A 15773-nucleotide genomic window follows, 5' to 3' on the forward strand; every position below is an offset into this window, starting at 1 on the left:
AAGATTTACTCGTTCACCGAGGACTAGGCTTTGACTTATGGCCACGAGATGGTAGCTTTACTTAGGAATGCAATTTTACTAGATACCCCATACTAGCTGATCACAGGTACAAACACTATCGGTTGAAGGGTAATAATTTTCTGTCCGAGACAGGGACCCGGACAAAACTCTGTGAGTCGGAACGCATCTATAGGGTCGGACAAATCTTATGACGAGGCCGGGTTACTTGATCTTCTATCTTCAACTTTACCGCCGTCAAGAAGCATACAAAGAAATTATCTACAAACCCAAAAAATCATGATTTTAATGAATGAATAAACAAAGCAGTATGGCTTTGTGACAACAACAGCCGCTGAGCAAAATAAGAAGATTATATTCGCTGAAAATAACAAGCGTTACCGCAAATGCCGAACAGGAAATGGACAGAACATTACGAATGCTCAGGACGTTCGCTGTCAATGAATGTTGGTATTAGACTGGCAAGTGAAAGCGCATTAGCAAACGATATAAAGCATAATTTGGTGTCAAGGGGCCTAACGTTGGCCGGGTTAGGACTGAATAGAAGTTCGATTGAAGATGGGCCTAATAACCGGCAAAATGTATATAAAATGGGTAAAGAAAGCGTTAGGGATCGGCACCATACTGTGAATGTCAGCACAGTTTTGGCTACAAAATTTAATAAGGATTTGATACCGGAGGAATATGTGATAGACTTTTATTTTAATCGACTACTGGCAGATACAGTGCTGGAGGGATATGGAAAAACTAATATGGCGAAGATGTCATATCAACGGAAATGGGAGTTGGTTTGTAAGGAACATAATGCAGAGCAAGGTTTAGTGAGCGAAAAAGAAGGTAAGAGCGATGACGAACTGACTATGCAATTGATTTTGAGTCTCAAAGAAAAACTTAAAGGGCCGATAACGCAACCACACGTATGGTATCAATTGGAAAAGGTTCTCCGGCAAAAAATGTCGTGCTTGATATTTATTAGCCAAGGAGGCATCTCAAAACTTTTGGAGCATTATTTATCGGTGGCCAGGGATATGGAGTATGTTTACCTTAACTGTTTTAAAAGCATAATTAACCATGATTCTGGTAGAAACGAGATGCATGAAAATATAGAGGTGACGAGAATGTTGTGTAACTACTTGTCAAATAATAATTCGCAAACTAGGACCAGGTTGCTAGCTACTGATATTTTATTGTTACTTACGTATGTTGATAGTGAGAGAGTATCACGGGAATTGGAGCTATTATATTCTCCTTGGATTAATACGGTTTATAACACTATAGTCGATAGGTCGCAATGGCTGCAATCGCTGTTTGTTGTTCAGAAGCCGCAGCAATTGGTAACGGATTATCTCATATCGACTACAATTCTAATAAATGCATTAATTGAACGGCTGCCTCTACCAACCTCTAAGAGTAAGGCAATTAAACTACTTAAAGATGCTGGCATTCATAAGGTGTTTTACCAACTAGACCTGCTGAGTGATAAATTGGATTCTGAAGTCCTATTCAATCAAATTTCAAAGTATAAAAGTACGGAAAGTGCCATAAATTCAAAAATGGCAACTGAAAAGGCAGAGCTGGATGTCTCTTTTGCACGCCAAGTCAAAACAATTGCAGCGCTGACGAAAGGAACAGCTTTGGAATTTTCTATGTCGAAGTTATTGGATGCTATTTTGCAAATTGTCACTTCTAGAACTTCTGCAGAGTCAGTGAAACTTATAGAATTATTTCAGGCAGTTCTTGACTATCTATTGGAGCATTCCTATGATAAGGACGAATTATCAGAAGAAGCAGTGCTGAAAGCTTCCTTGGATCAGTTGATGACTAGACTGCAAAGTGTACAAATAAATGAACGCGCTGTTCAGGAGTTAGAAGAGATGAAAGTCAAAGTAGAGCATATGAAAAATATGATTGCTGATTTAGAACAACAACGTTCGGTTACAAAGGGGGCTGTATTAGAAAAATGGAATTCAACGAAAGAAACGCTGTCGAATAGAATGAACTACATTACAGAATTAGAGGAGCGATTAGAAACGATTGAAAAACAAAGGAAAAATGATCGCATCAAGTATGAACGTGAAGTAGTTCACAGGGATTCAGAAAGAGGCTACTCGAAAAACTCCATTTCCCTTTTTGCAACGTTAAAGAACGGTAATGGCTTGCCACACTCTAATATTGGGCGATCTGCTACACTTGTAAGGAGTCCCAAGGTAAATTTTGATAAAATTAAATCAGAAGACGTTAGTCGTCGTAGTATCAGTGGGCCGGAAGGTATACGGCGTCCAAAATTCGATAAAGATGCGGGAAATCTTAAGGAAGATTTGGTTCACACAGCAAAAGCGAAGAAGTTAAGCTTTATAACAGAGAGTAAATCTGCTCCTGTATTAGATGAGCATGATGATGATCTTGAAGTGCAATCACCTAAACCCAGATTATCCTCAAATTCTTGCAATACTAATAAAGGACAAAAATCAGTTAACGAACAAAACCATGTCAAACCACTTACGGTTTTGACACCCCCTCCACCTCCACCACCATTTCCAATGAATTTAATAAAAGATCTGAGTGTAGAAGAACCTCTGCCTCAGACATTGGTAAAAGCAATCGGTGCACCACCACCTCCACCGATGCCAACCTCTTTACTGCAAAATGTAGTACACCACTTTCGCAAAGCATCCCAGGGCACCTATACTGGTCCTTCGGTATGTACTCCACCGCCTCCTCCTCCTCCTTTGCCATTATCGTTGACTAGGGATGCATTAGAAGGATCTCGATGCATTTCTACCATGAGATCTCGGCCTCGCGTTAAAATGAAGCAAATCCACTGGGATAAGATTGACGATGTAAGAGAAACTATTTGGTGTGATGATAAAGAACGAGCTGCTATGAATGATGAATTGGAAAGTTTTGGAGTATTTAAAGAGATTGAGGATCTATTTAAGGTTGTACCAACAAACACAAAGTCGGGATATTCATCAATTAATCCCCTGAATACGAGAAATGGAAAGATAACTTTACTATCAAATGACTTAGCTCAGCAGTTTGGGATTAACTTGCATATATTTTCACATTATCCTGTTGAAGTATTAGTTGAGAAGGTTTTACAATGTGATAGTGAGGTAATGAAAAATCAGAGTATTATAGAGTTTTTTAGCAAAGATGACATTAATCATATGCCACAGAGCATCCAGCGGATGTTTGCTCCTTATGCGACCAATTATTTCACGAATGAAAAGCCAGAAAAGGATCCAAGTGTATTGGAACGGGCTGATAGAATATATTTAGAATTGTTTTACAACTTGAGATCATATTGGGCGGCAAGATCGAAGTATTTACTGGTTCTTTTGACATATGAGAGGGATTACTACGATACTTTGTATAAATTGCAAAGGATTGATGATGCTACAAAAGCTATTAGGAATTCGACGAAATTAAAACATTTATTTTTCCTAATAGTAGAGGTTGGAAATTACATGAATAATAAGCAGGCACCCGGTATTCAGTTGAGTTCCTTAAATAAGTTTGCATTTACGAAAACCTGTAAAGATAATAATCTCTCATTCATTCATGTTATTGAACACATTGTTAGAACTAGATATCCAGAATTACATGACTTCATGGATGACTTGGAAAAAATTTCCGATGTCTCAAATTTCATTGTGCAGCATGTAGAAGAAGAGTCTCAGGAGTTCTATGAGAAGATTTATAATTTAGAGAGATCTTTGAGTGTTGGCAAATTATCAGATACTTCAAAGTTCCACCCGAAGGATAATTTCTTAGCTAAAACCGAGTCCAATATGTGTCACGCGAGGAAAAAGGCAGACCTTTTGAAAGGACAGTGCACACTAACCATGGGTGATTTCAATAAATTAATGAGGTACTGGGCCGAAAATCCAAATAACATGCATCAACGTAACACGTTCTTTCAGAAATTTATTGACTTCATAACCTTGTTTAAAAAGGCAATTAAGGAAAACTCCGAACGCGAAGAAATTCGTCGTGTGTGTGAACAGAGAAGGTTACTAATAAAGCCTGTACAGTATGATAGAGTTAAAAAGGAGAATGACAACGACGATGAAAAAAACTCTGTTCGTGGATCTTCTAACGTGAAGCCATTATTGGATCATGCGGAAGATGAACAGCATGCTGTTGATATATTAATTAGAAGATTAAGGGATGTTCGACATCAAGATTATAAGTATAAGAATCAACGAGACACAAAATCAGACTCCAGTGGGTCTACTCTACGCATCAGAGAAAGAGAGGATGGTGATTTGTTAGTAAGGACACGGGAAATGTTAATGGGCGTAAAAAAGTTTTAAGCGTATATTGAGTTATCTTAAAAAGCTCATTATTGTCGGTTAGGATTTTGCTCGATATACGGCATGATTGCTCATTTGTATCTGTACTTAGGTACTGTTCAACTACACTTTAGTTAACAAAGCATATTAGTATATAAAGAAAACGCGCATGACACGTATCTAGATGTTGAAAATTTCAAATAATGCTAACCGTGCGTGGTTCATGCATAATATAGAAAACAATTCTTTACAATTCGCTTCTTAGAGAAGGCTTAACTGCAACCTTGCCTATCGGGAACTTATCTTGAATGATGTAATGAGAGTTGAAAAGAGAAGACTTTTTTCAAAGTTGATGGTACCTTCTCATTCCGTGTAAAATGTTCTTAATTGTACGAAGTTTACTAGCATAGAGTTCTTAAACACTAAGAAGTAATACTACGGTACTATTGAATTAAAATGCTCTTGTTGTGCAGATGCTGCGAATAAACAAATGCAGCCATTTGTGTTTTAATGCCTATTATGGCATGGAACTTTTCTCATTTCTCTCATAAAAGTACTGTTCCTTATGAAGGTGGTTTTTTGCCAGTTACTTATGTCTGCATTGGAAGCCGGCGTTATTTTTTTTTGCAATTTTGACCCTACTCTGTGTCTAATTTGAACCCATATTGCACTTGTACTTGACTTCAGGAACTAGTAGGAACAGACAGATGCAATGTTGACCCCTATTTTGTGTTTAATTCGCACCTTATGCATATGTTGACCAATTCTAAAATTTAGGAACAGTAGGTACAATTCGACCCTTATTTTGTGTTTAATTCGAACCCTTATGCACATGTTAAATACATTTCCAGAATTTAGAACACTAGGTGCCATTTTTGACCCTTATTCTATTTGAGCTCTTAGGTACATGCTTGTTATTCAGCAATTACGACAGATCAAAAGGCACACTGCATTACGCATGTCTAATGCGTTTTCGCAATTTTTCAAAATCAAGGTCCAATATTGTAGCTGTATTATTGATTCTAATGATATACTGTTATGGCAAATATATAGTCTTATCAGATTGAAGTCATGCTTAATTTTTTGAACTTTCGACATAAGTTCCCCAGTAGTAGCAAGGTGCATTAATAACTTTACATTTACAATAGTCTTATTACAAAGACGTAATGTTCATCAGTTGAAAGAAGCGTCACTGTGATTCCTTTATTTAGTATTCAACCCCCCCTAGATCATTCACTATGTTCAGGGTGAATCCAATCCGTTTCTCCGGCGAAGCTTGGAGGTTGCCTCCAGAATGAAAGGGAGTAAAGTAGTTAAAGAGAATTAACTGACCCCTAGACTGCTTTCCATGAGAAGCACATTGTAAATCGCGAACTCAAGATGTTTAGACTATAAAATAGACTTATGCTTCCCCCTCTCTAATTCGCCAGTGAATTCAAACCTCTCGGTAATAATCATATTAAAAATAAAATGAAACTCCAATTTTTCGGTCTCCTAACTACCATTATAGCATCTGTCTTTGCCAAACAAACTGAGCAAGAAGCAGGTCAGAGTATAAGGAAAATAGTGGGAAATGACTCCAATATAATTTTAAGCATTTTCAGTGAAAGTGATGCCATGCCTGTAGGTATCAGTGTCTATTACGTATCGACTGACGCATGCGAAGGTGTGGCCAGTGACGGTGACCCTATTATTGTGTTGCGTGAAGGAGGGTACCTCGAGCGTAATTTCAACATTAATAAAAAGATCTCCTTAACTTTAACCGAAAATAATGGTAAGACACCATTATTCTCGGATTCTGCTATCCTTTTCGGTGGTTTGTCAAAGATTGAACAATCAGAAGAATTGAAGAAGTGTTTCTTAAAGGCTCATCCTGATGCGGGTGCATGGGTTCCTGGTCCCTCTAATCTTAACCAGTATTACCGTTACCATATCTCAAAAATATTCCAGTTTGCTGGCGCTGGAAGTTCTTCATACCTTGGTTTCGTTGATCCTAAGTATTACTATACTGTTGGTTAGATCTTCTCAAAGATTGATGTTAGTCCTCTATACACATTAATATAACATTATAAATATGAATTATGAATATGACATATATGTATTGTAGAGATCGAACAATTGCAAATTGACAAGCTGTGTAATTAAATATTGAATTTCATCGACTTAAGAAGCAAGTTCATAAAAAAGGTCATTACGTTATCTAATATAAAATATTGATCTAGACACCTCTATTGCACACATTGTTTGCCAAACTTTAATTATGTAACATTTTCCTATGCCGCCTTCCCACGTAAATCATCTCCCCATCAACCTCATCAGTGTGAGGAGTTTTCAGATGTTCAAGAGCTCAATTATTAAATAGCTATGTAGTGCACCATTTTAATTAAATTTATCTCAATCTATATACTATTCGATTCACCTTCGGGTCTTTAAATCCCTGAAAGATTTACAACTCAAAGTCAGAGTAGCACATGTAAAAAGCACTTGTGGAACATGTTCACTAAAAGAAGCTACTAATTTCCTACCTTGGAATTGGCTATAACAATTCTATTAATCTTCACCTAGCTTTAATTGATTTTTTATCTCCTGTTTTGTTGTACATGATTCATATATTAAAAACCAAGTAACAAAGTAGAATGTTAAATCTTAGAGGTGTTTATAGAAAACTGATATGATTGCAATCTATAAATAGAAATCCTTTGACTATTGAATAGCAATATCAATCGTGTCAGAATTATGGAATGTTATGTATGATATAGTTGTTACCTATCAAAGCTTAAGAAAAATAATTTTTCGCTTCTCATACTTAATAGGAATTAGTTTCGACATCTTGAATTTACGGGCAGAACAATGAAGTTCAAGCGAGCTTGAATGCTACTATAATACAAATATTAAAGGTATGATATTAGAGGTATCAAATTAGGCACTAATTGGTACTCTCTGTTTAAACTGGGTGTCATTTACTGCCTCTATTGGGAGCATATTAGCGACATTTGTCAACATTCACTAACATTTATCGACATTTTAGAGGCTATGCATGAACATTAGATGATATTACATTAAAGTATGCAAGTACCTCTCAACTTAGGTGTAATTGAGATTCAAATGTAATTGCTTATTGCTCTATAAAATAGACATATAAAAGGAGCTAAGTTTGCCATTGAAAATAAATCCCCTCACTTACTTTTGAATAAAACTGTAGTAAACGTCAACGATATGAGATTCTTAAACTGCTGTTTTATTTTGTTTAGTCTTTTCTCTTTAACTTCGGCCGCATGTGAAGGCACAGGTGAAGGCACAGGTGAATTAAAAAAACGCGGCCACGAACCCAATGGTACAGGGGTCATTTCGGACTGCCACAGATTTCATTGTTGTACCGATGATCAATGTGCATACATCAGTTGCGGTTTGTGCCACAGAAAATCGTGGCAATTCCAAGGATACTGTTTGAAACGTGGCGAAAATTTACCAGAGGATGATGTCCGTAACAATATTCCTATCCCTGTTCAACAATGGGGCCAAGGGTGGAAGAAGAAAGCTGTTTCTTTAACCCCAGAGGAACGCGAGCGCCTAGCAAAGCGGAATTACTATGAATGTTCTGAAGAAGATAACAAGCAAATGTTTGGTGAACACTACCGGTAAAAGTTCTGTTGCCCGAGCCGTGAAATATGTGGAATTCTACGTAGTGCATCGACTTTGTTATTATTAATACTGATATTATGCTTATTTACATATGATAGATATTGGCTATGGTCGGCTTACGCCTAAATGGTGATGCTTTAAGGCCTTGCCAAATATATGTTGAAATATTACTTACTAGCTAAGTTAAGCTATTAAAATATTAAGAGAAGGTTCGACTATCATAGTATGTAGAGACTTCTTTGGAGATCGTGAGGTCATATTCGAACGCTTTTTGATCTGGTCTGTCGGATTAAACAGGTTGAAAAGGATATTTTCAGCCATAAGGGCCATTACTTTTAATCCATACTGAGATTGTAATACTTAGAGACGATAATCTGAAGATTCTAGTTATTAACTTACCTAGCGTTATAGAATTTTGACACTATCACGTGATTAGCTTATAACGATTCAGAGTGTCAGATTTTAAGATGACGTAAAATGACGCAAGAGAAGACGGCTGTCGTTTCACTTATTTGTTAATAGTAACATTCTATTCCGATATAAATGAGATTAATTACGTAATGTGCTACACATTATGTGTACTTTTTTCCAAGAAAAATTTAAAGGGGCGCTTAGTAACGGCTTACATTAGTAAGCCCAACTAGTATTTAAAACACCCGGTAATTATAACCCACTCGGCAGGTATTGCTTTACGTATAAATACTAGTGTGAAATTGTCAGATAATCTTTTAATACTCATACTTCAAAGAATTAAACTGAAACAGAAATAATGGTCGAAGTAAAAGATTGTACGGATGTTCTAACTTTGAACACTGGCGCTAAAATTCCTGTAATTGGATTGGGAACTTATCAAGCAGATGGGGATGATGTCTACAAAGCTGTTTTGCACGCATTGAAAAATGGCTACAGACATATTGATACGGCTGCAATTTATGCAAATGAAAAGCTTGTAGGTAGAGCTATTAAAGAATCCGGAGTGCCAAGGGAGGAATTGTTTATTACTACGAAGTTGTGGGTCTCCCAGTTTAGGGATCCGGAAAGAGCTTTAGATGGATGTTTGAAACGTTTGGGGTTGGATTACGTTGATCTATATTTGCTTCATTTCCCAATTCCTCAAAAGGAATTCGAGCCTGATGGAGAGAACTTAAGTGTCCAATCATATTTAGCGCACAATTTCGCATATGACGAAGAATGGACTTTCGTTGATACTTGGCGTCTTGTTCAGAAGTTGCCAGAGACTGGTAAGGCAAGAGCTGTTGGTGTCTCTAACTTCAGCGTGAACTACTTGAACAAGCTTTTGGCTGATCCAGAACTGAAGGTTGTTCCTGCTGTCAACCAGATTGAAGTCACTCCCTACCTTCCCCAAGAAGAGGTGATTGAATTTTGTAAGAGCAAGAATATTTTGATTGAAGCGTACTCTCCATTGGGCTCTACAGGAGCTCCTGTTGCAAAGGAACCAGAGGTAATTGAACTTGCTGAGAAGTATGGTGTTACTCCAGCTCAAGTTTTGATTAACTATGCCGTAAACAGAGGTCTTGTTGTATTGCCAAAATCAGTCACTAATGAAAGAATTGATGCAAACCTCAAGTCATTTAAAATAGAAAGTGTGGATGTGGAAAAACTCAACAGCATCCACAAGAGGACTGGTATCAAGAGTTATTTTGACACGAAATGGTTGACCCTTGAATGAGAAGTTCATGGCCTGGGACACTGACATACGTAATGATGAATAGTTAGCTTCACATTTTGTCTATAGTAACTCTTATAACTTAGTTAATATAGGTCAGGTTGACGATGAAATATAACATTTACGACAATACAGCAATCACTTCTTAATTTAATGCCATTTGAACATTAGTGTTGGATAAATGCCTGAGCAAACGCTGTATCTTACAATATTGGTCATAAACATGCTACGATATAATCCACAATATAGTTAACTAATAGTAAACAAATCGCTGATTATAGTCGTATGTAAGCCACAGAATGTTAATACTTTTCAGTTTATGTAAAGTACATCAACGTCACTGTTAATTATGTAATCATAACTACAATGTTCGGATTACAAACCGCCTAACAAGATGTCAGGACATAAATTGATATCAAAACAAAACTAACTATAGGACACCTCAATTGATTTGGATATTAAAATAATTTTACCTGCCAAAGTAGGATTGATTATCTTGTAGACATAAAGGTCATGTGTATTATTTAGTGTGTAAAGTTAATTGTCCGATAGCATCTCAATACTATTTATTTTGTGGGAGCATCCCAAGTATTGTAATAGCCTGGGGCTTTTTCAGCTCGTGGAACAGCATCTATTATAGGCTCAATATGTTCAGAGTTACTATACCTAGCTTGAGCCATCGAGACCTCTAGTCTGTCCAGGTCGTAAACAATATAGGCAGCTGTCAAGAATATGTCGCCCAAAATGACCATGTTACGCTCCCATGGAACAAATAAGTAAAGACAGATATTAGCTACACCGGTTTCAAGTGTAAAATCCTGAATTGGAACACTAATTGAAACACCATTAAATTCGAATTCTAGCTTACTTTTATCATCAGGAGAAGGACAAAAACCTACAAATGCATTGAATTGGTTGCTCCAAATTGCACCTGCAGCTCTTGCTAAGGTCTCAGAGATCTGCCTTGGGAAGTAAGAAAGAGTTGTACCACTGTCTAACAATGCGCCTATTTTACCATCAAATGCAATGGTCCTTGAACGCGAAGAATTAAAGGCTACCTCAGTCATAATTATAGATAAGGTCCGTATTACATCAGTAGTGGGTTGAACATTAACCAGAGGCAAGGTTAGTAACTTTCCGTGATACTTCCTATGGTCGACACCACCGAATACAATAGACCCAGCTTCAGCACTTAATCGGTTAGTATACAACGAGTACGCATTTCTTGCAATCAAGCCGTTACGCTGTAGCAATCGAGGAAGGTTATCGTAAGCATACGGTTCTTGGCCAACGACGAAATTGGTTGTTTCCAACGATGGCAAACCAATTCCCAATACAGCGATAGAAGAAGTAGCATGACTTGCAACCGCAAAACTAAGGCCTTCAATTTTGACACCATCTAAAACAATATCATCCATACCCCATACACCTCTAGAATAACTACCATCGACATACCGAATGTTGAATTCGGTATCATTTGATGTCCAGGTGCATGATTGATTGGGATCAAAGGTGCCCAATTTCCTACAATCTGGGTCACTTTGCCACCTGGGACTACAGTTCACATCAGCACCCACAACCCATAGATCACTTGAGCCGGTGTCAACTTGCACTGTTACATTTTGTTCAGGTATACCAATGCTGAGGTCAAAAGAATAAAATATTTCTCTATTAACATAGTCGATCTTAAGATAGTCATCAGGTCTACTCTGTATCTCTTCTACCTCCCTAGCAAGTGCTTCTATACCATAGTTCTCATTGTGAGTAGCCTTCAAATTTAATCTGAGGTATTGAGGCTTCACCGACGTTTCGGGAATTGGGCTAGCAGTACTCAACGGAACAATGGCCAATAAGCCGCCAGCTAGAAGCAATTTGGGTAATCTCATTTAATATTTCGTATTGAGTAGTAATTACTATTTGAGCATTACGAGCACTTTCTTTGGCAACAACATATTCTCCGCGTTTATAAATGTTCGGTGAAAGCGCAAAAAGTTCGCAAAATGTTAATGAAAGTGGCAAGAATGGAGTATACTTGGTCAATCACAACTATTATGCATTAATTGCCTTTGCACTTCAACTACTATTGCCGTTTAACGCCATGATTTACATGGAGGAAAGGCAGCGCTATTCAATAAGAAACTAATGACGGGGACGATAAAAAAATTTAATTTGAAAAGTCATCGATGAAAAGTGTAATTTCAAAAAGTCATCAATGGGAATCATAGGTGAGATCTCCTCTGATCAGTGTTTAGATTTGTTATTGTTACCTCATGATGCCTTCAGCGATAAGATGGCATTCCATTCACGAAGAAAACAATGCAAGGGTTTATTTTTATTGGAGTTCGCGGAGCTTCATTATAACCAGAGATAGCATAAAACCCCTCTATTAAAAACGAATAAAAGTTCTTTATTGGCCTTATTGAATAATTCATTTACTGTCTTCAGTGGTTACATTTCGGTTTTGTAATCTTTTTAACATTACTAATCTATCAGCCGTTGTCTTTCACTCATGCTATCTCTGCACTGAAACATGTAAATATTGTATTACATAATGTTCACATATATTGGGTTGTTGTTAGCTGTAGCTGATTAAGACCTTTATTTTTATAGTAAGACTTTCTGATGGACATAATTACTCTCTAATCTGTATATTTTCATCTGTTATAATGATGGCTTTAAAGCTTGATGAATAACTTGTTAAATGAACATAAAATAGCTCATAATCATCAACCAGAATGTATTCGATGAACCTCAATAATTGAAGCTGTAAATCATTCTAATCTTCAGTGAAGTCATTTGATACCAATAAGGTGGATGTCATTTAGCCTTGATGATCATATGATGAGACGTCATTTTGTATTAGATAAGCACTCCAGATTCCTTTTTGCTTCTGTGCTGACATCTTTAGTTTTCGTGTGACTTTACATCGCGGTGCCTTTTACCGTGCTTTGGATCTCAATGTCCTTTGAGCTGTCAATCGGTCTTTTAGTAGCGTGGAGATACGTGATCTTCTGTAGTGTGCCTTCTATCTTTAGTGGTCTTTATGCTGTGGCTCTGAAGCCTGCCATCAGGCACATATAACTTGTTGGTAAAATACGATAGTAAGCTTTAACTTTTTACTAGAGTTAGTTAGTCTTTAAATTTCGACTTTGGCACTTCCTACAGTTAAAGGCAATTAGGCGTTGAAAATCAGTAGTGCGCCTGAACAATGTAGAAACCAATCCAAAATATGAAAATTTTGTTGGTTTAGATAGACAGTAAAAGATATAGTATGCAGTTTTCTCACAAAGACATTTTAACTTAGTAAGACTGGCGTGTGTAACTCTGTAATTAACCAATCTGGTCTGGCTATTCCTAACCAATTGGGACTATCTGATTTGGGAACATTTAGATTATAGGCTCAAATTCTTGGATTTATAATTCTGATTATTGGGGCCCCAAAATTATCTCTAATTGATAATTGTAATAAACACTTCGATAATAATATTTTTAAGCTTTGTAAATCTTAATTGCCGGTTTAAGTGATAGATAATACCATGATATTCATACCCCCGGGCATTGTAAATATAGGTACTTACATGTACATTGCTCAATGTTCTCAATGGTTGAGGTTCCTTGATCTTGTATAGGAGTCTAGCTGTGGCATTGGCTTTCTCTCTACAGAAGGATTGCTTAGCTGAAACAGCTGTCTAGATTGTTATTAGCACAGGGCAGAGTTCATTGCAATTTAGTACATATCTGGGTCTTTTTAGATTGAGCTGAACTGGCATGCTACTATGTGTGTTAATTCTTAGCTGGAAAGTATTAAATGAGTCGGCCTAAGACTTCACCATTTAAGAACACTTTTTATTGAACGAATGATAGTAAGCTTTAACGATATAAGAGTGCTCTATTTGCTTTGTTAACTGATCTGCTAGAGATCACAATATTACAGCAATTGACGCATATTGCAGGAATATTGCTGCTTCCCGTACATGAGCCTGTCTGAGTCTCTAATATTGGGAGATAAAGATATATTTATTTCTCAAATATTTAGATATGTATATATAAAGTTAGCTAAAGAAACCACTTCCACAGTAATATGGATTGTAGATTTCCTCAACCTTGGGCATACTTGTTATGTATAGTTTTTATCATTCTCTTGGTCGATCCCAAATAGGAGGTCTATATTGCTGTGGTTGTTGATCATGAGGAGGTTTAGTTGCTAAAGTTCTTCTTGGTTGAGCTGGTTTTGCCATTTTGTATTTAGTATTGAGTAATTGGTTACTTTATGGAACATAGGAAGGTTGTCTGTCAAGAAGAACATATTCTCTCTTTTTAAATGTTTTGGTCGAGTGAATAAGTTTACAGAATATGACGTATTCGTATAGGGAAGGACGCCCTCAGTTTGCCATCACTATTCCATCACTACGCCATCATTGATGGAGTTGCTATGAGGCTGAAGTTTATACAATAGGGATGTCTTTGCATTTACGTGAAGGCGGCCTGTAAAACATCGGCGGTAATACTTAATCCATTGCATGTCTACTTTGATGTCATCAATACTCAGTATTGTTGTATATACTAATAAAGTGATTAGTAAGAATATATGAGGTACATTATATTATATGTTATAGGAGTCGAACACTTAAACTAAGGGCTTTAATTAATACAATATATTGACAATTGAATTCCTTTGTAAATATAACATACTATCTATAGCTGTGGATTGGGGACAGCTCAACTACAATACAATAATTTCAATTTGGGCATGATATTCACTAATCCAAGTTCGTTCTTTATTCAACATGGCCGAAGCTCGGTGTAAATTATTAACTACGCTGAAGGTTAGAATAGGGGCTTCACAAGTTGCTGCTTAGCCTCCCGAGAACTAGGCATGAATAAACAAAAACTTAGTTATCAAAGACAGTATAGGTTAAAGAAAGGCTTTCAGTTCTACTCTTCAGCATAGTTCTCATTAAGCAATAGAATATGGTCTCATCTACCTGACACCGTTGAGAGACATTACAAATCGAGTACTCAGTTGCAACGCCAGTATCTTTTCATAGCCCTTCTATCAGTTACATTTTGCTAGATGAATATCTGGCTCTAGAAACACTTCGTATAGGATCGCTGGTACCTGTTCACGTAGATCAATAGCTGTTCACGTAGATCGGCAGCCTTCATGTATATCTGTACCTCTTCATGTAAATCGGTACCCCTTCAGTAGACCAATACTAATAGGAATATACGCATGGGAATGTGCTACTTGAATATAACGCATAGTCTACATCATACCCCTTTAACTTGGGTGTGTATTTTACGCAAGTTATAGGCATTTATTCCGCCAACGTCAATTTCTATTATGTAAGCACGCGAGATCTTCTGAAGATTGAGTGTTGAAAAATAATTTGAAGTCTGAAATGTAAAAAACTTAAAAGCGAATACGGACGAGTAGGAGGAAGGTCTACACAAGAAGATCTACAACCGAGAAGACAACAAATACAGATCTCGCTTGCTGCTCTCATGGACATGTGCTATGAACATGAATTGACTTATTAAATACATATGCTAAATAACTAACCTTTCATCACATAGACGATACTGGCGTGCCTGTCCGAATTGGAGGTAGCAGTGCCAATTCCGGTGACGTAACGAAAAGCAAGCACAAAGTTGCTTAGTAGACTATTTGCCCTTCAGCCCCCGAGTAGGATTTCATATTGAGTATTTAGAAAAAAATCATAATGTGGATGGAATTGGGTCTTATGCGACACTGTTAGGAGACAAACATTCCCCATCTAGTCCCCCGTAGCGATTAAAGTAGGCTTGTGACCGGAAGGGGTTATTAACTGCCAACTGGTTCCAGGGCACTTTACCGTGCATGTCATTGCCGTAGCGAATTTTCGGCGTAACACAGTATTTCTCTTTCCTGTTTCCCACCATGTACTGTCCAACCGCATAGCAGCACTCATGGTTTGCATTGCAATCAAGCATAGCGTTTGCTAGGTCTTTATTACCCCAGTCATAGGTTAGCCCTATCCACTCCACTTTCATACCACTTGGAAAGGATTGCCCGCACCAGCTCGGCTTATTCACCGCACAACATGGGTTATTAGGCCCACAGTTAAGTCCCCCACCGCTTAACCTGA

At 37.3% G+C, this 15773-nt stretch overlaps 4 protein-coding genes across 4 annotated transcripts, besides 1 other annotated feature; 3 read left to right on the forward strand and 1 right to left on the reverse strand.

Moving 5' to 3' along the window:
- Nucleotides 1–404: 404 nt before the first annotated feature.
- Nucleotides 405–4337, forward strand: AW171_hschr63990 (HFR136Wp; the record flags this gene model as incomplete). The annotated part of the gene is made up of 1 exon (XM_018133498.1): nt 405–4337. The coding sequence occupies one exon, from the start codon at nt 405–407 to the stop codon at nt 4335–4337; it is 3933 nt and encodes a 1310-aa protein (XP_017988987.1).
- A 1449-nt stretch (nt 4338–5786) lies between these two features.
- AW171_hschr63991 (HFR137Wp) lies at nt 5787–6335 on the forward strand (the record flags this gene model as incomplete). The annotated part of the gene is made up of 1 exon (XM_018133499.1): nt 5787–6335. One exon carries the CDS (start codon nt 5787–5789, stop codon nt 6333–6335), a length of 549 nt encoding a protein of 182 aa, XP_017988988.1.
- A 2392-nt stretch (nt 6336–8727) lies between these two features.
- Nucleotides 8728–9648, forward strand: AW171_hschr63992 (HFR138Wp; the record flags this gene model as incomplete). The annotated part of the gene is made up of 1 exon (XM_018133500.1): nt 8728–9648. The coding sequence occupies one exon, from the start codon at nt 8728–8730 to the stop codon at nt 9646–9648; it is 921 nt and encodes a 306-aa protein (XP_017988989.1).
- A 563-nt stretch (nt 9649–10211) lies between these two features.
- On the reverse strand, nt 10212–11531 carry AW171_hschr63993 (pepsin-like aspartic protease; the record flags this gene model as incomplete). Its single annotated transcript, XM_018133501.1, has 1 exon — nt 10212–11531. One exon carries the CDS (start codon nt 11529–11531, stop codon nt 10212–10214), a length of 1320 nt encoding a protein of 439 aa, XP_017988990.1.
- A 2879-nt stretch (nt 11532–14410) lies between these two features.
- Nucleotides 14411–15773: part of a telomere (Subtelomeric repeat; similar sequence found at 12 out of 14 telomeres in Holleya sinecauda) that runs on past the window's edge.

Source organism: Eremothecium sinecaudum, chromosome VI, assembly GCF_001548555.1.
Source record: "Eremothecium sinecaudum strain ATCC 58844 chromosome VI, complete sequence".
In the NCBI taxonomy this organism is placed as follows: domain Eukaryota; kingdom Fungi; phylum Ascomycota; class Saccharomycetes; order Saccharomycetales; family Saccharomycetaceae; genus Eremothecium; species Eremothecium sinecaudum.